Here is a 22,622-nt window from a genome sequence, read left to right as displayed (position 1 = left end):
TGCTGGTGGAACCGCAAATTGTGGTAATGTTTTAGGAAAGCAATATGGCAACATCCATTCAATTTAAAAATATATATCATTTGGCTTCAAAAATTCTACTACTATCCCAGGCCTTTGGGAGGCCAAGGCAGGCAGATCACCTGAGGTCAGGAGTTCGAGACCAGCCTGAATAACATGGTGAAACCCCATCTCTACTAAAAATACAAAAAAAAAATTAGCCAGGTGTGGTGATGGCGCCTGTAGTCCCAGCTATTCGGGAGGCTAAGGCAGGAGAATTGCTTGAACCCAGGAGGTGGAGGTTGCAGTGAGCCAAGATCATGCCACTGCACTGCAGTCTGGACAACAAGAGCAAGACTCTGTCTCAAAAAAAATAAAATTTTTATACTACTAGAAATATTTCCCACAAATGGGTACATAAGAATGCATGTATAAGGATGTTAAATGAAGCATTTTCCAAAAAGGCAAAAAGCTGGAGAAAAGTGAAGGCACATCAGTATGAGACTGACAGTAAATTAAGGTTATCTGTACAATGGGGAATATTATGCAATCATCAAAAATAGTGAGGCTGGGCACTGTGGCTCACACTTGTAACCCACACATTTTGTTTGAGGCCAGGAGTTTGAGGTTGCAGGGAGCTGTGATAGGGCCCCTGAACTCCAGTCTGGACAACAGAGTGGAGTTCTAAAAAATTAAGAAAAAATTAAAAAATAATAAGATCCGTATCAATTGACCCAGAAATATTTCAGGTCATATTGTTGAGTAAGGAAATCAATTTGCTGAAAAGAATGTTTGTGAAACACTAACAAGTCCCTTCTCTTTGGGAATGTGTGTATATGTTAGTATATGTAACTATAGAAACATTTCAGAGTTACACTCCTAGTTATGAACATGGGTCAGGGAAAGGGCATTGACCCAAGTAAAAAGAGTAGGAAAAAGATTGCACTAACCCCTCCAGCATGTGTAATTCCATTTATCTAAAGACATTGTATTATAGCACACAGAATTAGAAAAAAGATCCGTATCTTTTGACATGTAGGGATACTAATAAGTCACTAAGAAAAAAAAAAAAGCAAAACCAGAAACAAAAACCAAGTTGAGCAAGTTGCAGAGTATTGTGTATGTGTGTATATATATACACATATACATACATACATACTATGGTTCCTTTTGGTGAAAACAACAAGCAAACAAAAGCCTTGAGTGTGGATAAATGCTTGTATGTGTTTGAAAGAATCACGTTGTCAGGCTGTTACCAATCTTCACTTCGGGTCACTGGGGTGGGGAAGAAGGTGGGTGTAGGGAGATGGATGACCAGTTTTCTCTTTATATACCTTTGCATTGTGGCACATGCTGCTTTTATACTCTTATAAAATATCTTTAAAATGAGAAACATAAAATAACCACATAGCAAAACCTAAAAATACATTACAGCTTTTGCCGTCAAGGGGCTCACAGTCTCCTGCAGACCGTCTTCAGACAGCTGACGTGTTTGATTTGCTCTCTATGGCTTCCAGGGAAGAAAGCGAGGGGAGAAGTTACGGCAAGGTAGGGGAATCTCCTTCCCTGGTGGTGCTGGACCACACCTGCGATATTCTTTTGAGAGGAAGGTGTTGGCCTCCATCAGTGTTGCCCCAGTTTTCTGAAGAGATGAATTAGCCCAGGTACTTGTTGAAAAGAACAATCTTTAGGATCTGTCCTTGACTTGCTGAATTCAAATCTCCAGGGGAGGAGTCTGGGAAGCTTTATTTTTTAGTGCCCAGGTGATTCATATCATCAGGGAAAGTTGGGAAACACCGGTCTACATTGACGCTGCTCAGCGTGGCCGGGGGACCAGCTGCAAGGGCATCGCCTGAGAGTTTGTTAGGAATGCCTGCTCTCAGGCTCTGCCCCAGACCTACAGTGTCAGAAATGCCAATGAAGAAGGTGCCTGTGCACAGAATGAGTTGAGAGGTATATTGTAGGTGACCCTTATGGTTATTCTCTAATTCTATCTTATTTGGTAGGAAGATAGCTCCAAGACCCTAGGTGATACACCTGTTTCAAAAGTAAAAATGTAATCAAGGAATACAAAGGGATTTTGATGAACTGACTGAGGCAAAAACTGAGTTAACATAAATGGAGGCCAGCAGGGCCAAGAGATGTGGGAGGGAGGGAGTCAACCCCTACGCCAACTTGGCTTTGTTTCTAAGCTGAATGAAGAAGCAGAGAACTCTATCTTTGGACAGGTATGGTAGTTGAAGCTTCTGATTTAATCAAGAGACAAAAAATACAGATAAGAAGAGATAACTGTCACTTATTAACTCAACAAGCATTTATGGGATGCCAACTCTCTACCACGTGATGGGCTGAGCACTGGGAATAATGCAGTGAACAAGAGCCTCTCCCTGACTTCACCAAGCTTCAAGGCCAGTAGGGGAGAAAGGCCGTAAAGAAACCGTTTCACAGATCAGGCCTAGGGCTAGGGTAAAGCTAGTGAAGCACTTGCCTTGGGTGCAAAAATGTAAGGGGACTCCAAAAACTCAGTCATCAACATAATTTTTAATGCAAAGTGTTTAAAAATGGAAATGAATGCAAAAATCTATGATACATAAAACATAAAAATTTTGCTGTCATGGTGGTTCACATCTGTAATCCCGGTGACTTGGGAAGCTGAGGCAGGAAGATTGCTTGTGTCCAGGAGGTCGAGGCTGCAGTGAGCTCTGATTGGGCCACTGCACTACAGCCTGGGTAACAGAGCAAGATCAGGCTGGGTGCAGTGGCTCACTCCTGTAATCCCAGCACTTTGGGAAGCTAAGGAGGGTGGATTGCTTGAACCCAGGAGTTCAAGATTAGCCTGGGCAACCCTTGTCTTTACAGAAAATACAAAAATTTTCTGGGTGTGGTGGCATGCACCTGTAGTCCTAGCTACTTGAGAGGCTAAGGTGGGAGGATCCCTCGAGCTCAGGAGGTTGAGGCTGCAGTGAGCTGTGATCATGTTACTACACTCCAGTCTGGGTAGCAGAGTGAGACCCTATCTCAAAAATAAATATATAAATAAAGACAGGTTCACTATTACTGATTTTTCCTTTTGCCTCAGGCTCCAATATGGCTCTGCATGGCATGGCCACAAATCATTTCACAAGGAGAATAAAAAAACATTGACTATGGATGGCAGGGGGAGCTGCTTGAAGTTTGGGTAGGATGAGATAATTGTTAAATGATCCCCGAAGCAGTAACACCTAACTTGGAGCTGCAAGTGTGCAACGCAGGAGAAGTTGGAGTGTAAGTAACAGAATGGGGCAAGTAGAGAGCTTTGTGCTTTTGAAGGAACCAAGGTGGCCAGTGTTGTCTAGACCTGTGGTTCTCAAACTTAGTGCCTATTAGAATCACCTGGGGAGCATTCAACAGCCTCAGTCTCTGGGCCCTGCCCCAGTCCAATTAAGTCAAAAATCTCTAGGTGTGGGGCTGAGGCACGGCTACTTTTTAAAGCTCCTCAGGCATTTCTAAAGTGCACGCTAAGCCTGGGCAACATAGTGAGACCCCTGTCTCTACAATACATTTAGAAATTAGACGGATGTGGCAGTGTGCACCTGTAGTCCCAGCTACTCGGGAGGATGAGGTGGGAGAGTTGTTTGAGCCACAGGAGGTCAAGGCTGCAATGACTGTGATTGCACCACTGCATTCCAGCCTGGGTGACAAAGTGAGACTTTGTCTCCAATAAATATATAAATAAATAAAAATAAAAAATAAAGTGCAGGCTGGGTGGAGTCTCTGTGGGTGGAGCTGGACAATGGCCTAGTGAGTGACAGAGAGAGAATAATGGGAGGCAAGACTGGGGAGAAAACTAGGGGTTTCATTGGGGGCCTTGAAGGCCAGGGTAATTATTTTGGATTTTTTCCAAAAAATGTGGGACGTCATTGGGAAGGTTTTATGCAGGAAAATGACATAACTTTTTTTTTTTTTTTTTTTTTTTTTAAGGTCACTCTGGTCGCTGTGAGGGAAGGGATTGAGAGGGAGGAGGGGGTCTGGGGGATGAGTGGGAAAGTTGTTGCAAACGTCTGGGTAAGCGATAGTTCGGCTTGGGCTGGGCTGATGGCAGTAGAGGTGGGGAGACATAGACACTCTTAAGAAATAAGAGTAGAATTTGTGGGATATGGTGATTGTTGGATTGTGAGGGGCCAAAGGGAAGGACACATAATAAATGACTGCCCAGAGTCCAGCACCAGCGACTGGGTGAGGTAATGACATTCAAGGAGATAGACAACAGAGAGAATGGGGATGAGCAGGTTCCAGGGGCAAGAAACATCATGCATTCATTTTTGGACACAGGGAGAGATGACACAGGGGGAACTGTTGAATGGACAATTGCATAATATATGGAAATATGGGTCTGGAGAGAAGGCCCAGGCTGGAGTTCTACAGTGAGAACGGTTGGCCTATGTGGTTGGTCATAAATAAAGCCATAGGAGTGGATGAGATTTCCTATAAAGAGAGAACCATGCCAGCAGAGAAGGAGGCCTGGGATCCCCTGGAATGGCTGAGTGGAGGACAGGGAGCAGCGTGGAGGCTGGGAGGAGGCTGGGAGGTTCGAGGGGAATCAGCGGGGCACAAATAACTAAGGGCCAAGTGGATGGTGGAGAGCATCGCTTATGTGACTGCCAGGCACTCAGAAGAGAGAAAGATCTCTGTGGTCTGGCTGGGCTAGGAGGCAACTGGTGAAAATAACTGGGCCTGAGAAGATAAATAGGACTAAGTTAGGCAGAGCAATTGCAGAGGAGAAAAGAAAAGGAGGAAGGGATAAGAGAAGGGAAGGCATGAGATGTGTTGGGAGCCATTAATCATGTGCAGATCATTGGGATTCAAGTAGAAGTATGTATTATAAGAAAAGTTCAGCCAGTAAATGATCCCTTTTGGGATTGATTTTCTTCAATCTTCGTCTTGCTTGTCTATTTCCCATCCCTCTGACTTTCCTCTAGTCCAGCCTCTGTGGGAGTGCAAGCACAGCACTGAGCAGCTTTACCCCTTGCTCTGCCGCCCCACAGGTATGTACTGCAATCCAAGCTTTTGTGGTATTTGCTGCCGACATGACTCAAGGTGAACACTGAGGACAGGGAGCTTTGCGATGCAGCGCAGTGCGTTCGTTCGTTTTAATGTTGAATGGAGTGCTTGTTTCCTTCTCTCTGACTTGCTCACCTCGAAGAGCCCAGCTGCAGTATAATCGACATTCCATTTCTTTCCCAGTGCTCTCTTACAAGCAGAAGCACAAATTAGCTTTTGCCTAAAAGGCAAGATGCTAGTGTTATCTTTCCTGAGTGGGCTCATAAATGCAGATTCTATGGAGAGAGGTGTGTATAATCAGTTCACGAGCCAGCATTTTGCATGTGCAACGAACAGATGTGGCTGCATTATTCAGTTTCCCAATTTGACTTCCCTACTCGAATATACTTAAGAAAATGTGATGTCGATGAACACATCCCTCCAAGTGAAAATAATCCACCGACAACAGAATTGGCAACCAGACTTGGACACGCCAAGAGGAGTTTCAAATGTTCCAGTTACCCACTTGTCACGTTGGATGCTTGTTGAATTCTCTGCCCAAAATGTTACCATGTATTGTGGCACTTCAAGTTTTCTTACTAAAGATGAAATAATTTCTAATTATATTGCTTGTGAAACTATATTACTTTTGAAACATATCACACTATAGTAGAAACATGTTTGTTTAACTCTGCCCTTCATTTTCCCTGTTTTTATTTTCACATTGTGAAAGCTGGCATTCATACTAAGAAGTGCATGAAATGTAGATGTATATCGAACGGTTAAATCAGTGAACGTGTGAGTGCCCACCACCTGGAGTAAGAAGTAGACTGTTGCTGGCACCTGGAACTCCAGGGTGCCCTTCCTCTTTCCTGGGATTATCACAGCCTCGCTTTTGTGATAATGATTTTATTGTTTTATTTCCTTTTTTTTTTTTTTGGACGGAGTCTCACTCTATTGCCCAGGCTGGAGTGCAGTGTTGTGATCTCAGATCACTGCAACCTCCGCCTCCCAGGTTCAAGGGATTCTCATGCCTCAGCTTCCCAAGTAACTGGGATTACAGGTGTGTGCCACCACGCCCAGCTAATTTTTGTATTTTTAGTAGAGACAGCGTTTCACCATGTTGGCCAGGCTGGTCTCGAACTCCTGACCTCAAGTGATCTGCCTGCCTCAGCCTCCCAAAGTGCTGGGATTACAGGTGCTTATCCATCCCTTGCAATATAGGTGGGTTTTGTTTGTATCGTACTATACCATGTTTTGTGTCTTTGTGCAAATGCAAAATGCATGAGTGCTTCCTTAAATGTTGCTCCCTAGATGCCTCGCTGCCTTACGCTGGTCCCCGCCCTGTTCTTTTGTGTGTGTAGCTTTGGCTCATCTTTCTTATGGCAACAGTCCATTAGCAAGACTATACCCCAGTTCATTTCTGCATTGTACTGGCAGACATTTGGGCTGTTTCTGGTTGTGATGATTTCAAGGCTCACATACATGTCTCCTGGAACACATATGCATGGACTCTGTTGCATATATAGCAAAGAGTGTTTCCCTGTTGTTTTTCAAAAGTGATATTTTAAATTCCTTCTGGATCGTTAATGATAAAACCTGGCAATCCAATGCAAGCATTTTATTGTTAACCTTAGTATTTTAGATATAATGGGAAATGTTGTTCATTTTAGTATCTATCAATTTTAGACACACACTCACACACATTCCCTAAAAGTGGGGTCAAATACTTTTGCAGGTAAGATTAGCATTCAGGACAGAATGCTTCATTTGGAAACATTGACCAGCTGTTCTTCCTATCCCACCACCCCATACGTTTTAGATTTCTGGGTCTTTCAAAGGGAAATAAAAGTGAATCATGCAAGATAATTTTAAATTGATTAGTCAGAGGTAGACATCTTTCCAGGATTTTTGTTTTCATGAGCCCCAGTTTACCCTGCTTTGGTGAAGAGAATATGAATTATGGGCTGTATATAGCTGAGCCTAAGTGCATGTTAGGTTAGGTTGTTTAATGTGCGTAACATGTTCCTCCTCTCTGAATTATGTAAAACACATATCTAACTGATTACCATATTTAGTGTCCATTGTCACCATGTGCTTTGTGATGGAATTTGCTGGTCAAACATTATTATTTCACTTATTGGACAGTTTGAAATATGACATCTAACTCTCTCAGTCAGTGCCGGCTTCTATAGCAAATTGCCATAGACTGGATGGCTTAAACAAGAAACCTTTATTTCTCACAGTTCTGGAAGCTGAGAAGTCCAAGATAAAGGTGGGAGCAGATCTGGTAGTCCACTTCCAGATGAGAGTCTACTGCCTGGTTTGCATAATTGCCTTCTCATTCTGCATATGGCAGAGAGTTCTGATCCTTTATCCCCTATAAGGGCACTAATCCACTTATGAGGGCTCCACCCTCATGACCTAATCACCTCCCAAAGGCCCCACCTCCAAACACCATCACGTTGGGGATTAGATTTCAGCATATGAATTTTGGGGTGACTGAAGCATTCAGTCCATAGCAAATTCTTTGAGAGATTCTGGGTTTTTTAAATTAGCTTTTGTTGCAAGCATTAGTAAGATACAATAATTATATTTATTTAATTTGTAATTTCATAATTAAAATGACCAACTCTCCAGCTTTCACTGTTATCACTAGTAGTTTTAGTAGAATTCTTTTTTTTTTTTTTTGAGACGGAGTTTCGCTCTGTCGCCCAGGCTGGAGTGCAGTGGCACCATCTTGGCTCACTGCAAGCTCCGTGTCCCGGGTTCACGCCATTCTCCTGCCTCAGCCTCCCAAGTTGCTGGGACTACAGGTGCTCACCAACACGCCCGGCTAATTTTTTTGTATTTTTAGTAGAGACAGGGTTTCACCATGGTCTCGACCTCCTGACCTCCTGATCCACCTGCCTCGGCCTCCCAAAGTGCTGGGATTATAGGCGTGAGCCACCGCGCCTGGCATTTTAATAGAATTCCACTTGTAAGTGTTTGGTTCTGTGAAATCATTATATGATTTGTAAAACTATTAGAATAATTTTAATTTTTTCTTCTTTTATGAACTGTATTGTCTTAAAGGGTATGCATTTTGGTATGCACAACTAGTGGTGATTAATTAGAATTTTGCTTTATTGAAGCACTAGTTACCTAATAAAAAGTATCTTTCTAGCATGGTTCAAAAACTGGTCAGAATAAACTAGCAAGGACATGTGAGAAACTTGACTTAATTATAAAAGACATTGTAGATTAGAACAACAGATCTAAACTGGCTCTTGCATTTGTACTTATTTGCATATATTAACATTTAACCAGAGATAAAATTGGGAAATTTTTGGTTGTACTAATAACGGAAAATAGTTATATCATTTTGAAAAGCTCAGTTTACGAGAGTGAAACATTACCCCCCTTAAATCTAAATTTTATTCAAGCTTTATGTGAGATTCTTTATGTAATTTTGGCTTCTAAATAAGGCAACCATTCCAGATAAGGAGTAAGATTCATTTATTCTTTCCACTGGGTCTTCAATAAATCTCATCTGATCTTTTGCTTTGATGTTTTAGAGTTTATTTCACATTTCACGAAGATTTTTTCCTGGGTTGGGCGAAGTTGTAGATCATCTGTGTTTTCTGAACAAAATGTCATTCTGAATAGAAAACAGAAAGCAAACACAGCATTAAGTTTTAGGTGGAGCTTATTGAAGTGTTTCATCCTTTATCAAATTCCACTCAATTTGTGTAAGGCATGTGATGTCTTTTTAAAAACGAGATTCTTATGCTCGCAAATATTTTTGTAACTTCAGAGAAAAACAAAACCCAAGTCAGTGAAAGCAATCAGAGTAAGACTTCCTGGGGTTCTACACTGGGGTGATTTCAGTTCTGTAAGAAGGAAAGTCCTGGGGCAGCCCTCCTTTGTTCTCCGGTATGACAGCTCACCTAAGATTTGAGGGTAACTATTATTTCCTTGACCATATTTGCCTTGACTGCAGGGCAAACATTTCTAGTTCCTCAACCCTTCCTCCTAAGGCAGGCTTACCTCCCCAGCCTTCCCTCTGTGGGCAAGCTCCAGTTTGTCAATGCTGTTCTTAAAGGTCCATGGTATGAGGTCACTGTCATCGGTTTCTGCCTGGCTCAGCCCTGTAAGCCTTGCCCCTTCCTCTTATTGGAGCTGACATTGTCCACTAAAGAGGACACCACCATGTGTTTTGGAAACAACAACTAGACTGCTTCGGCCATTGGCCTGGCCCAAGATACCATTTTGTGTTACTAATTCCAATTGCATCTGTTAAATATATATCTATAGGTATATCTGTAGAAAAATTCTAGTTTATTATTTCTTTTTTCTTTGAATTGCATCTAAGGTCAAGTCTTTACTAAACTGAACTTTTAAAATTTAAAAATACTATGAGTAATTTGTAATTGCATTCTTGAAAATTCAAATGGTAAAGGAATAAATGAAGCCAAATAGTAAAGAACCTCTTCGCCATCGGCCTTCACTAACATCACTCCTCTCTCTACATTTATGGTTTGGTGTATGCATTTCCAGACTTGTTCCTATGCATTTACACATATATTGAGTGGGATCATATTGTATATGTTTTCCTGCAATTTTTCCTTGGTACCAGAAAATGGCACTCAGAAACCTGCTCATATTAGTATGTAGAAGTCTATTTCACTATTTTTCATCTGTTGCATGACATTCCATTTTAAGGATGTACCACAATGCATTTTCCTACTGTTAGACATTAAGATTTTCTCAAGAATTTACTGTTTACTTATTACGTATACTATTTATTTAATAGTACTGCAACAAACATTCTGTACATATGTATTCATATATAGCCTTTGTGCATATTTTGATTATGTGCACAAATACACCAGAAAGACCATAAGATACCTAGAAATAAAATTCTGGCTCAAAGTAGTATGCATATTTAAAATTGTGACAATGTCCACTTTGTGAGACCAAGGACTCTGACTGTTCACTATTTTTTTTTTTTTTTTTTTTTTTTGAGACGGAGTCTTGCTCTGTCACCAGGCTGGAGTGCAGTGGCGTGATCTCAGCTCACTTGAACCCGCAGTCTCCGCCTCCCGGGTTCAAGAGATTTCTCTGCCTCAGCCTTCCAAGTAGCTGGGATTATAGGCATGCGCCACCACGCCCGGCTAATTTCTTGTATTTTAGTAGATGGGGTTTCACCATGTTGGCCAAGATGGTCTCGATCTCCTGACCTCGTGATCCATCTGCCTTGGGTTCCCAAAGTGCTGGGATTACAGGCGTGAACCACCGTGCCCGGCCTGTCTGTTCTGTATTATACATCTGGTGTCCACAACAGTGTCTGGCATAAGGTAGGTACTCACTAAACGTTAGTTGTTGAATGAAATTCCTCTACAAAATGCCTGTAATTTACACTCTCACTAATAGTGTATGAGAATGCCCGTTTCTCCACATCTTTACTAACGCTGGATGTTGTCTATTTTTGAATTCCTGCCAAACTAATGAGTAACCAGTGATAATTTCATTGATTTTTATTTTGCATTTATGTGAGTACTGTGGAAATTGAATGTCTTCTCATTAGTTTTAGCCAGTTATTATACTTGGTCTTGCTGTACGGCCAATAGTCTCTTCTTCCTCTTCACCATCTCCACAACCCTACTCATCCCTGGCTTTGTGCCTTTGGGGGAAGAAAACCCCCTTCCACTGAATTTCTTCCATGGAGCCACAGAGCAAGTTACCTAACCTACTTCTTTTCCCCCTTGCACTTAGCAGCGATATTAAGAGTGTAGAGTCTCATCTTTCCATCCCGATTCTGGGATTCGAGTCTGCAAAGGGCACTAAAAAATTGGTAGTTATTAGTGTCATGAAATGTATATTATGATTCTCATTTATCACTAAACAACTGAGTCTTGAAGAGTGAAGTTATTGTTTGAGGCTACACAGATGGTGAGCAGTGAAGTTAAAATGTGAGTTTAGGACTGGCTGACACTGGAGTCCATCTGATCCTACCAGCCATATTGCTTTGCCGGCTGCCTGTCTCCCTGGGAACACGTCTTGGCCTCCTCAAAGCGTGCTGCAGCACAGCCTCACGTGTACCGGTGTGAACTTTCTTCTTACGCTTCCTGGGTTGTGTAATGCTGGACTCTCACTATTCAAAGTGTGGTCCGTGGACCCGCAGCAACAGCATCGCCTGGTCGCTTGTTTGAAATGTAGAACATCAGGCTCACCCCAGACTCACTAAAGCAGAACCTGCATTTTAACAGGATTCCCAGATGCTTTGTACGCTCGTGAAAGTTTGAGAAGCCCTGGGAGAGACCACACCGTTAGTAAAATTAATTCATCTTATTTTCCCGGTTAGGTCCTGGAGTTTATTTCTACCAAGAGCCACAACTCAGATTTTTTTTTTTTTTATGTATGTTCTAAGTACCTGGTACTGTGTAGACAAAGAGGAGGCACTCAGTCAATATTTAAAACCTAAAAAAAATTATAGCTCCCATGACCCCCATGCCCCGACGCTTTTTTAGCAGTAACTCCTACAGCGCTAAGGATGGGTTTGATACATATATATGTTAATGTCCAGCACTGCAACTCTGCTAGATTAGACTGAGAAAATTCAGATTAATGGAACCAAAACTAATGGAAGAAAGAACTGTTGGAAACAGCACACCCTCAACAAATGGGTAATAAATCGAACAAATCCCAGTCAAATCTGGACTGGGACAATTTTGAGCAATGTCCTCAAGCTGTGTAACTTCTGTGAGCCTCAGGTTCCTAACCTGCACAGGCAATACTACCCATTTCAGGGTCACAGCGAAGATCATATGAGATGAATGCCATGGAGCGCCTGGTTCAATGCCCACCATGTGTGGGAGCCCCGGAAGCGCCAGGCCCCTCCCTCTCCTCATTTCTTCTTCCGTACCACATGGGTGTGCCCCAGTGGAAAGGGTCGTGTCGTGCTTTGGACAACCTTTCAGGTCGAGCCACATGGGATTGTCAGGGTGAGCAGCCACCAAAACTGAGGAATTACTCTCCAGCTAAGAGCACATGGGCAGGGTTGGAGCTCAGAAGCAGCACTGCTCCAATGGGCCACAGAGTCATGTGAGAAGAGCTCAGTGCAGAAGAGGAACGAGCGGTTTAATCTTCCCAAATTGATCATGTTGGGAGATCTGTTGGCAGACGGCAGAGTATGCTCTTAGTAACTGCCAGGATTTTGCACCCCAGGGAGATAAAATCTCAGAGTGTGGTTGTGTAAGGGACTCGGGGGCAGACATCTGCCACAGGCCGGCTTCTGGCAGTGAAACCCAGGGGGTGAGGGAAGAGGGTAGTTCAGAGGTTAGAAGCCTGCTGTTTTCCGCCTCTATGAAGACAAGCCAAAAAGAAACATGGCCTTTGTGACAAGGAAGGTGGGAGAGGAGAGACCGTGTCCCGAACAGAGAAGGGCGGAGAGAGGAGAGGGCCCAGGGACGCCTGGAATTCTGCCGTGGAGAACCACGGATGACAGAAAAGCACAGTCGCTATGGCAGGGTGTGCTGGTGGCAGCCCTTTGCTCTGCTGCGAGGACTTCAGGAGCACTGAAGCGTCCTTCCTTTTCTTTTTTTTTTCTTTTTCTTTTTTTTTTTTTTGAGATGGAGTCTTTCTCTGTGCAGTGCCACGATCTCGGCTCACTACAACCGCCACCTCCTGGGTTCAACCAATTCTCCTGCCTCAGTCCCCTGAGTAGCTGGGACTACAAGCGTGTGCCACCACGCCCAGCTAATTTTTGTATTTTTGTAGAGACAGGGTTTCACCATGTTGGCCAGGCTGGTCTTGAACTCCTGACCTCAGGTGATCCACCCACCTAGGCCTCCCAAAGTGCTGGGATTACAGGTGTGAGCCACCACGCCCAGCCCCGTCCTTCCTTTTCTTTGCTCCCCACCCCAACTCCTCCATATCCCTGGAGACTTTGGGGCCACGGGAGTTGTTAAATCAAACACAGCAGCATTTCTTAAGGGTGACCCATTGTTCCACATTGGAATTTCTTAGGGCTGTTATTCAACAACAGGCATCCTAGACCCCTTCCCAAGCCCACCATGAATCTGTAGGTAGGTCCAGGAATTCTGCAAGTGTGTTTGACTTCCCAGTGATTCTTCGGCATCTGACATTTGAAAGATACCACCACAGAGAGGGAGATACCCTGAGATTTTCGAGATTGTGAGCTGTTAAAAGTGTTTCTTTGGGCAAGCAACAAAAAAGAGATGTTGCATCTAGCACAGCACCTTGGAGCGGCAGCGCTGACATCACCTGGTGATTCACCTGCCCTGAAGCTTGAGAAGCCTCGGGCTAGTGTGGCGGTTCTCAGGCTCCAGGGGCAGGCAGCGTTAGCCACGGGCAGTGGGGAGACGCTGGTGTGGGATTCAAAGACCTGGGTGTGAATCCTTGTCCTGGCACCTATGTCTGTGTAAAGTTGGGATAGTCACTTCACCTTTCTGAGCTTCTATACTTTATCACTAGGGCCTAATAATACTCACTGCACATGTTGAACGTGAGTATTAAATTGTGAAACTGCCCAGCACAAGCGGGTGCTTCATAGACGTTAGTAGGAGATTGAATCAGCAGTCACCTTTGCTGGGTTTCTCCTGCTTTGACTCTGATCGTCTTCAGAACGAGGCCTGGGTGGCGGGGCCCTGTGCTCCATGGGATGATGGTCTGGACCGTGTTCCAGACATTGGCCCACAATGCACTGTTTTCCCACTTGAACTTGATCATGATCAGCTCACCGATATCCACATCCAGCGTGATAAGAAAGGAATATGTTTTATTACTAGCAATTCCTTTGCCCCTTGAACGCAAAGAAAATCAGACACAATCAGTTTAGTTGTAACAGCAAAGTGACGGTCACACACATTCAGGATGTGTTATGTTTTCCTGAATGACTTGGGATTTTTGCTGCATTTCCCAAACTAGCGTTCAACAGACTATTGATAGAGCTAGCAGTAGGTGTGCCAGGATAAAAAAGAGATTTCCAGATAATAAAATTGGGAAAACTATACTATTTTCTGTGTTAACACATCAAAAGCGCTCTGAGAAGTCCCGCTATAACAAACCTAGTTAACTTTCTCTAGCTTAGCTTTTAGGAAGAAGCTGCCTTGGAGACGGAGGGGCTTTGGCAATGGCGTCCGGACATTTCAGCTTTCTGTAGGTTTAACATAGTATGCCTACACCACGCACTCTCTCCCACGTAATGCTCCTCCCCCCATATAAATAGAAACCTCTATTAAAACAGTGAGGCATAACAGTAGTAGAAAAACTACACATAAAAAGGATGCACCGATTTAGAGCAAGATTTAAATGCAGACTCTGAGGTATCGTTATCAGCTTTAGTCACTAATCTCCAAGACATTAAAATATCCCAATGTTGACAGAATAGTGAGATGCCCTTTCTGCTCTTGAGAACTATCCCCTGGGAGAGATTTTTGGCTGTGCAGAGGCAGCACTGGATTTAGGGTGAGGCAGATGGATGGAGGGGTCCCTTGTGTGGCTTGGCATAGCTCCTCCTGAGTATGCTGTTAAGAATTGTTTAGGAATCCCCTTGCCCTGCCAGGTTGTGAGCATCCAGAGGCTAGGGTCCTCTGTATCCTTAGGTAGGTGTTGGACAGAGCACCAACAAATGCTTGCTGAATGACTGAATCAGTGTGATGATCAGAGATCCAAAGCTGGGGGCAATTTTCGGGAAGCTCAGGACCAACCCTGGGGTGGGTAAGAGGCTACTGTCACTTCCCAGGGAGAGTCCACACTGAGGGCGGAAAGGCCAGAGAGGCTGGGGAGCCTCAGAGTAAGCAGGTGGGTAACAGGGTGAAGGACAGATGGGGAGGCTGGCAGAGCAGGCTGACTGAAATTGGAAATCTATGCCAAGTCAAAAGATACCACTTTAATTTCTGGGTTATGAACTCACTGGAAAGGCTCTTGGGACCTTCTTGGGAACACCTGCTCTGCCCCTCACCACTCGCCTCTGTACTGCAGGCCCTGGTGGGGCCATCTCCAGTTTCCCTGTCTGTTCAGTCCACAGTGCATAACACTGAGCAGGTGGTGGGACCTGGAGAGGCTGAGGAGGGACTTGAGGGTCTGGGCTTGGGTGAATGTCCTGTCTGACCAGGATGGCTATGTGGGATGGGCTGTGTTTACTAAAGGGGTTGTTTCTGAAGCACCAAATATTTATTTATGTTCACAAAAAGAACCAAACACTAACAGTTGATTTGTGGACCAAGAGTTTTCTGCTTTAGATAAGAGCTAGCTCAGGTAGTACCTGGCACCTACCACAGTGCCCTGCACGGTGATTGGTGCTCAAATGCTCAAGCCCGTGTAAACTAAAAATAAAATTCTAAGCCCCCCAACCATCTGAATGGACCTCTTCTCTCGGCCAAGGGCATTCCAAAGTTAACCTGAAAAACAAGTTCAAGGCCATGGTGGGAAGGGGAGGTGGGACATGCCTCATTGTACTCTCCTCCCTTTGGAATTCAGGCACAACTGACCAGCATTAACATTAAAACTCAGATTTTAAGACTGATGAAGCAGACTTTTTGTAGCAATAAGACACCAAATTCCAGCCGGAGTCTAGTATAGCATCACCTGACAGACAGTAGGCCCTGAAAGAAATTAAATGATTTTACCCTAAAATACATTTCTTTGATGTATTTTGAAAGGGCCCTGAACAGCTGTCTCTTGGGGGGAAAATCCACATTCTGTAGAGAATTCCCTTCCCTTTCCAGGTCTTTTCACTGATCCAGGAGAGAATTAACTAAGTCTGGCACCTTTTTAAGTCTGATAAGAAACATTTACAATCAATTCTCTCTGAAGCCTGCTACCTGGAGGCTTCATCTGCATAATAAGAACCTTGGTCTCCACAACCCCTTATCTTAATCCAGACACTCCCTTCTATTGATTCTAGATCTTTAGATAAACTCGTTCAACCAATGCCAATCAGAAAATCTTTGAATGCGCCCGTGACCTGGAAGTTCCCCTGCACCCCCAACCCCAAACCACTTTGAGTTGTCCCGCCTTTCTGGACCAAACCAGTGTACATCTTAGAAGTACTGATTGATGTCTTGTATCTTCCTAGAATGTATACAACAAAGCTGTAGCCTGACCACCTTGGATACAGGTCACCAGGACCTCCTGAGGCTGTGTCACGGGCATGTCTTTAACCTTGGCAAAATAAACTTCTAAATTGATTGAGACGTGTCTCAGATACTTTTTGGTTTACATCTGGAATAAAGTAGTAGTAGCTGGCCTGACTCTTGAAAATTACAGAGTCCATTTATACCCTTGCAAGAAAAATAAGCGTGTCATCACCCTAGGGGGCTACACCTCCTACTCACAGAGTGATGGCAATTTTCTGCATTTTCTCTTTTGTTCCGACTAGTGACATGGTAAAAGTTGTTTGTATTGGCGTCTCAGTTTGGTTGATGAACTGGATCTTGAACTGGTAATGATAAACTAGAGAGAGGGAGAGAGAAAGAGAGACAGAATGTAAGCAGGACTTTTCTTTTTTTTTTTTTTTTGAGACGGAGTCTCGCTCTGTCTCCCAGGCTGGAGTGCAGTGGCCGGATCTCAGCTCACTGCAAGCTCCGCCTCCCGGGTTCACACCATTCTCCTGCCTCAGCCTCCCGAGTAGCTGGGACTACAGGCACCCGCCACCTTACCCAGCTAGTTTTTTGTATTTTTTAGTAGAGACGGGTTTCACCGTGTTAGCCAAGATGGTCTCGATTTCCTGACCTTGTGATCCGCCCGTCTCGGCCTCCCAAAGTACTGGGATTACAGGCTTGAGCCACTGCGCCCGGCCTAGCAGGACTTTTCAATTTAAAAATCTCTTATTTCTTAAAATTTAAACACATAGAGAGAAAAGTTTGGATAGATAGATATCAAAATGTTAACAACATTTTTTTTTTTTTTGCTCCTGAATGGTGGTTTATCTTCTTGTTTTTCCTCCTCTGTATTTTCTAAATGTCTACACAGGACTTATATTGTGTTTGTAATGTAATAATGATAAATATTCACCAACAAAAGGTGGCAGAATAGGAGTATAGGATATCTGGCATTCTCATTGATTTCTAGAGGCAAGTTCTGTTGTAATATTTCATGTGTTTGGCGAGGGTCTCCTTCTGTAAATCAAAGAATATATGCCTTTTAGGCATTTGACAAGGCAAGAGGGAACACATTGCCATTTTACACTATTGCTGCTGTCTGATGGGGTGTGTCTCAGGGTGGGGCAGAGCTCCAGCTAAGAAATATATGCCCTAGTGACCAAATATTTATATTCTGGGGCAGTTCCTGGAAACAAGCTCTGTGAGGTTCAATGAGTGTATTTCCCAATAGAAATAACATAACTCTAGTTCTAGAACTTGGGCCTAGAAGCTTTCTGTTTTATCAAATGTCCAGAATGTCCTCCTACTGATGGATTGGTTGGAAGAGGATAATTTATTTTATTCTTCTTTACCGAATACAGTCTACATTTAGTTATTGAAAGCAAATGGCTTACTATTAGACAGGCATTGTTAAACACATTGCATCATTAAATGTTAAATACATTTTTGCATTGTTGAATACATTGCAACATCTCATTTCCTTATCATAACCCTATGATGTAGGCATTGTTATTATCACCCCTGTTTTATAAATAAGAAAACTGGAGCTCAGATAGATGAAAGTGACTTGCTCAAGGTCAAATAGCAGCATCTGTGCTCTTAGCTTCCCTCACCCTAGACAGTGTTGGCTTAGCTTGCATGGTGGCACAGCTATGGAGCTGTTTTGAAAATTATCCTACCTCATTCCAAAATGGCTGATCACTGCTTGGACTTCTTTCTCTTGTCTCCATATTCTCCCCAGTGGATTCCCCAGGGTTGGATACAGGGTCCAGCTTCCAGACCAGGATTGGCTTTTGTTTTGTTTTGAGTTTTTTTTTTTTTTTGAGACAGGGTCTCCCTGTGTCACTCAGGCTGGGGTGCAGTGCCACCTTGGCTCACTGCAGCCGTGACCTCCTGAGCTCTCTTGTCTCTGTATTCTCTAAGTATCTACAGTGCTCTAGCTCCAAGATTGCAAACAGGCTTAATATGGAATGTTAATTCCATTTGATTGATAATAACTGCCTAGAGCCCTGTGTTGAGATGGATTCTGAGGCCATGTCCAGGCTTGTGGCAAGATGAGTGTCTGGCTTGGGCAAAGGATAAGGGATTCATGGAATGCTTGCTGTGTATTTTCCTTTCCTGTTTAGACAGGGGTTAATTCACGAATCTTAACAGTGCCTTGCACACAGTAGGTGCTTAATACACTTTTGTGGGATGAATGAACTGATGATTTGCTTGGGGGTGACATATCACAATGCACATTAACATCTAACAAGATGGAAATCACCCATGAGGATTCAAGAGCTGAGTTTCAAGCTTCGTCGTAGGAGAATGTTAAAAAATTAGATCATGGTAACTAGCCACTTGACCATCCATTCTTGGTACCCAGCATGTGGAAATTCATCTCTTCATTGATCAATCTACTAACTCTTAAGTGGTACCATTTCTGCTGGAGGTTGGTAGCTATACAGCAGCCCAGCAGAGGGTATTGCCAATGCTGCATTGCTAACACGTCAGCTCCAGTGTCCTGGTATGCCGGTATTGCTGAGTTTCTAGATTACACAATCCTATCCTTGGCGTAAACTAATCTTCCCATTTGGATTTTGTGTTTAATTTGCTCATATGAGTGGGGATATCTCTCGGGTTTACCAAAGGGGTTATCTCTGAAGCATCAAATGTTTATTTATGTTCACAACAAGAGGCAAATACTAAGAGTTGATTTGTTGGCCAAGAGCTTTCTGCTTTAGGTAAGAGCTCGCTCAGGTAGTATCTGGTACCTACTACAGTACCCTATACACCAGTGTTCCCTAGCCTTTTGGGCACCAGGGATGGGTTTCATGGAAGACAGTTTTTCCATGGACTGGTGTGGGGACAGGGAGGATGGCTTTAGGATGAAACTGTTCCACCTCAGATCATCAGGCATTAGATTCTCATAAGGAGCGCACAACCTAGATCCCTAGCATGTGCAGTTTACAATAGGGTTTGTGCTCCTGTGAGAATCTTATGCCGCCGCTGATCTGACAGGAGGCGGAGCTCAGGTGGTAATGCTTGATCACCCGCCGCTCACCTCTGGCTGTGAGGCCCAGATCCTAATGGCCCACAGTCCATGGCTCGGGGGTTGAGGACCCCTGCTGTAATACAATAGATGCTCAAATCCCAAGCCTGGAATAAAGTAATTTGATGCCCTTAAGACAGCAAAACAGGCTGTGGGTGAGAAGTAAGAAAAGAGCTGGCTGGGCGCGGTGCCTCACACCTGTAATCCCAGCACTTCGGGAGGCTGAGGTAGGCCGATCATGAAGTCAAGAGATTGGGACCATCCTGGCCAACATGGTGAAACCCCATTTCTACTAAAAATACAAAAATTAGCTGGCAGTGGTGGCAGGTACCTGTAGTCACAGCTACTCGGGAGGCTGAGGTAGGAGAATTGCTTGAACCTGGGAGGTGGAGGTTGCAATGAGCCGAGATTGCACCACTGCACTCCAGCCTGGGTGACAGAGCAAGACTGTTTCAAAAAAAAAAAAAGAAAAGAACTACAGGCGCAAGTCCTGGGAAAGGTCCCTAAACTCTTGGGTGGCACCACTGGAGAGAGGGACTTAGCCCGTCACCCCAGAAGCCTCTGGAGACGTCTTACACTATTTGGGAGTTGTCAAGGAAACTCTGTAACAAGTGAACAGTCTTATAAAGTCAAACGGAGACAAAAAGGACAGTTCTTTCCAAAGATAGTTTCCAAAGAAAGAACTTTCCAAAGTGGGGGAGGGGGTAAGATGTGGGAGGACTGGACTTGGGTTAACCTCCTTATGAGTAGTCAGGACATCTTCCAGAGAACTCAAGGAACACTCACAGTAACCGATCTTCAATTCAGTTTAATATGATATGTATTAATTGGAAGTTAACTGTGTGTTCAGCCTAGTGTTAAATGCAAGTAAAAGCATATAATGGCAGTATGCATGGTAATAACATTGGCTAATATCTATTTTGGCTTTTGCCAGGTGCTTTGCATCTGTCATCTCACTTAACCCTCAAACAGATGATACTATTATTATCTCATTTTAGAGAAGAGGAGACTGAAGCACAGAGAAGTTAAGTGACTTTTCTGGGATCACACAGCTGGTAAGTCGTATATGGCTGGGGCGTCAGCTCTCGCAACCTGACTCCAGAACTTAAACTTCTACATGTTTATACCCAGGACCACTAGCTTTATATACTCTAAGGAAAAAGCTGAATTGTGGAAAGAGATTGAAGTTAAAAAATGTCATAACATTTGTTTAAAAATAAACTAAAAACACCTGAAATATTCAGTAATAGAGGGATGGCTATGAACTAATAACAGCAATTATGATAACTACCATTTAGCTCTTCACCATGTCCCAGACATTGAGCTAATAGTTTCACATAATTATCTCATTTCTCTTTACAACAACTTTATAAGATGCCTACTTTATCTTCCCTCCCACATCATTTTACAAAGGAAGAAGCTGAGGCTCAGAAAAAGTTAAGTAGCTTGTCGTTGTCACGTGGCTAATAACTGATGAAGCTGCAATTAGAAGTTAGTCTGCTGATTCTCAGTTCATCGTCCCAAACATGTGATTTACTCTTATGAAGCCATTAAAAACTATTTTTGGAATGATTTCAATGCTTATGAAAGAAGTGAAGAAGAAAACAAAAACAAAAAAACACAGGCTATGAAATTGTCTAGTGTGAGACCAACTCTGCAAACCAGAATGTGCAGAAGTAGGGGAATTCACAAAAAATATTAACAGTGCTTTTCTCTGGAGAGGGCACAGTGGTCATTTTTATTCTCTTCTTTATGTTCTTCTGCAAGTTTCATGTTTTCTGCAGTAAACATGTATTCTAATTGGAATCCTATTGGAAAAAGAAAGAGCTTTTACAAATATTGAAAAAGAAGAAAAAGAGAACTAGAAGCTTCAGTCCTTTGTGGCCTCTGCCTTGTCTCATGGGCATCTGTGTCCATGTCTTATCTCCCCAAAGGCAGTCTCAGAACCACACTATTGCTTGGATCTCCACAAGGGCACAGCACACACTAGGCATCCAAGGAGTACTTAACAGGCTCTCTGAGTGAAGAATGACATGGATATACAACTGCATTAAAGACACCAAGAATGAGAAAATAGCTTCCGTTTGTTGAGATCCTACTATGCGTCAAGCTACATACTAAGTGTTTTACATATATCACTTTGTCCTCATAACAAGTTAAATAATGATGCCCTGCTGGGTAGTGTCCATCTGCTCCCTCTACCCCCGCTGTCCTCATCCACTCTGCCCTCCACTGCTCAGCTCCGAGCCCCAGGATGGGATCCCTTAGGCTGCATCTGCCGGGCTCCCTCATCGATTGGTTTCTGGTTGGGTGTGACCACTGGAGGGAGAGGCACTAGCGGGAGATCAGGGCCGAGAAGAGAGGCAGGGGTGTTTTCCCTCTGCTCCCCCGTGCTCTGGAGCCTGACTGTGCAGTCACTGCCCTCCCACGATTGGCAGCAGCCCCTCCTCCACGGCTCCGGTTCTCCCACAGCCAGTCCCTTCCCTGGCTCCATCCATCCTGCTGTTAGAGGCAGGGAACAGCCTCAGTCCTTGTTGGTTTCCTTAACACTGTCCACCCCTCTGTAAGGAGTCCCACTTGCTTTCTTCAACTGATCTGGGCCAGTGGAGTCCTGTTTTCTGCTGAGACCTAGACTGACGCAGTGTTAATTATCCTGGTGAATATAAATAAGGAAGTGGAGGTTTGGAGACCTATAGTTATCCAGATAGTTCAGTGGAGCAGGATTAAAAGCTAGGTCCGTGTAATTCCAAAAGACCCTTTCTATACCGCCTGCTGTTTTGGTTCTGCAAGCTGAGTCTGTCCCTTGAAAGCAAATGGCGAACAGCTCCCGAAGAAAAGTTGTGGTTCAACACCTGCTTCCAATGAAGCCACCAAGACCAAGTGCCTGCCAGCTGTGACCCCTTGACATCCATCCTGGGCTATCGCTGCCACAGAGGACGCTGTCCTGTCCCCTAAATGTCTGGCCCCCGAGCCGGGGAAAATGTTTCATGCCCTTGTCTTGGCGATACCTTTTCCTTAAGTCGTGAGTAGGAGGAGATTGATTTCTGCATTTGAGATGCTATGGTTCCATGATTTTAGGAGAAGGTGTTGTGTAAAACCCAGGAGTCAGCTTTAGAGGATACAAAGCCCCCTTTAGCTTGTACGTCCTATGAATGAGAATTGCCTGTTTCCACAACAGGTGTCCCCCGAGTAGCACCTCTTCAGGAGGGTGGAACCTGCCAAGGTGTGTGGGCTGTGAGGAGCCGAGCCAGCGTGCTTTCTGAGGCTCACGAGGGAACGGGCTGTGGACAGAACCTGCACTGATGGCTGAGGCACCCTTGAGTTTGCAGGAGCCCTCCTGAGAAACTCCATGTCTGCACAGGGAATCTTGTGTGACGGCACTTTTTTGGAGAAATCTTTAAATGAAATTAACTTTAAATATAAATGCGTCTTTCATGCTGAGAACTAGTTCCTCCTCCTCCTCC

General features: G+C 43.9%; 1 protein-coding gene across 1 annotated transcript in view; it reads right to left on the bottom strand.

The window, feature by feature from the left end:
• Positions 1–8,497: 8,497 nt before the first annotated feature.
• Positions 8,498–22,622, bottom strand: part of LIPC (lipase C, hepatic type) — a 163,394-nt gene continuing 149,269 nt past the window's right edge. The window contains exons 8-10 of the mRNA XM_008016458.3: positions 16,359–16,476; positions 13,604–13,822; positions 8,498–8,656 (exon numbers count right to left, since the gene is read on the bottom strand). Coding sequence (XP_008014649.3) covers positions 8,545–8,656; positions 13,604–13,822; positions 16,359–16,476 — 449 coding nt within the window. The 3' untranslated portion in view covers positions 8,498–8,544. The remainder of the gene's footprint in view (positions 8,657–13,603; positions 13,823–16,358; positions 16,477–22,622) is intronic.

The sequence above is a fragment of the Chlorocebus sabaeus genome, chromosome 26, assembly GCF_047675955.1.
Source record: "Chlorocebus sabaeus isolate Y175 chromosome 26, mChlSab1.0.hap1, whole genome shotgun sequence".
In the NCBI taxonomy this organism is placed as follows: domain Eukaryota; kingdom Metazoa; phylum Chordata; class Mammalia; order Primates; family Cercopithecidae; genus Chlorocebus; species Chlorocebus sabaeus.
This window is presented reverse-complemented; position numbering and strand designations above follow the sequence as displayed.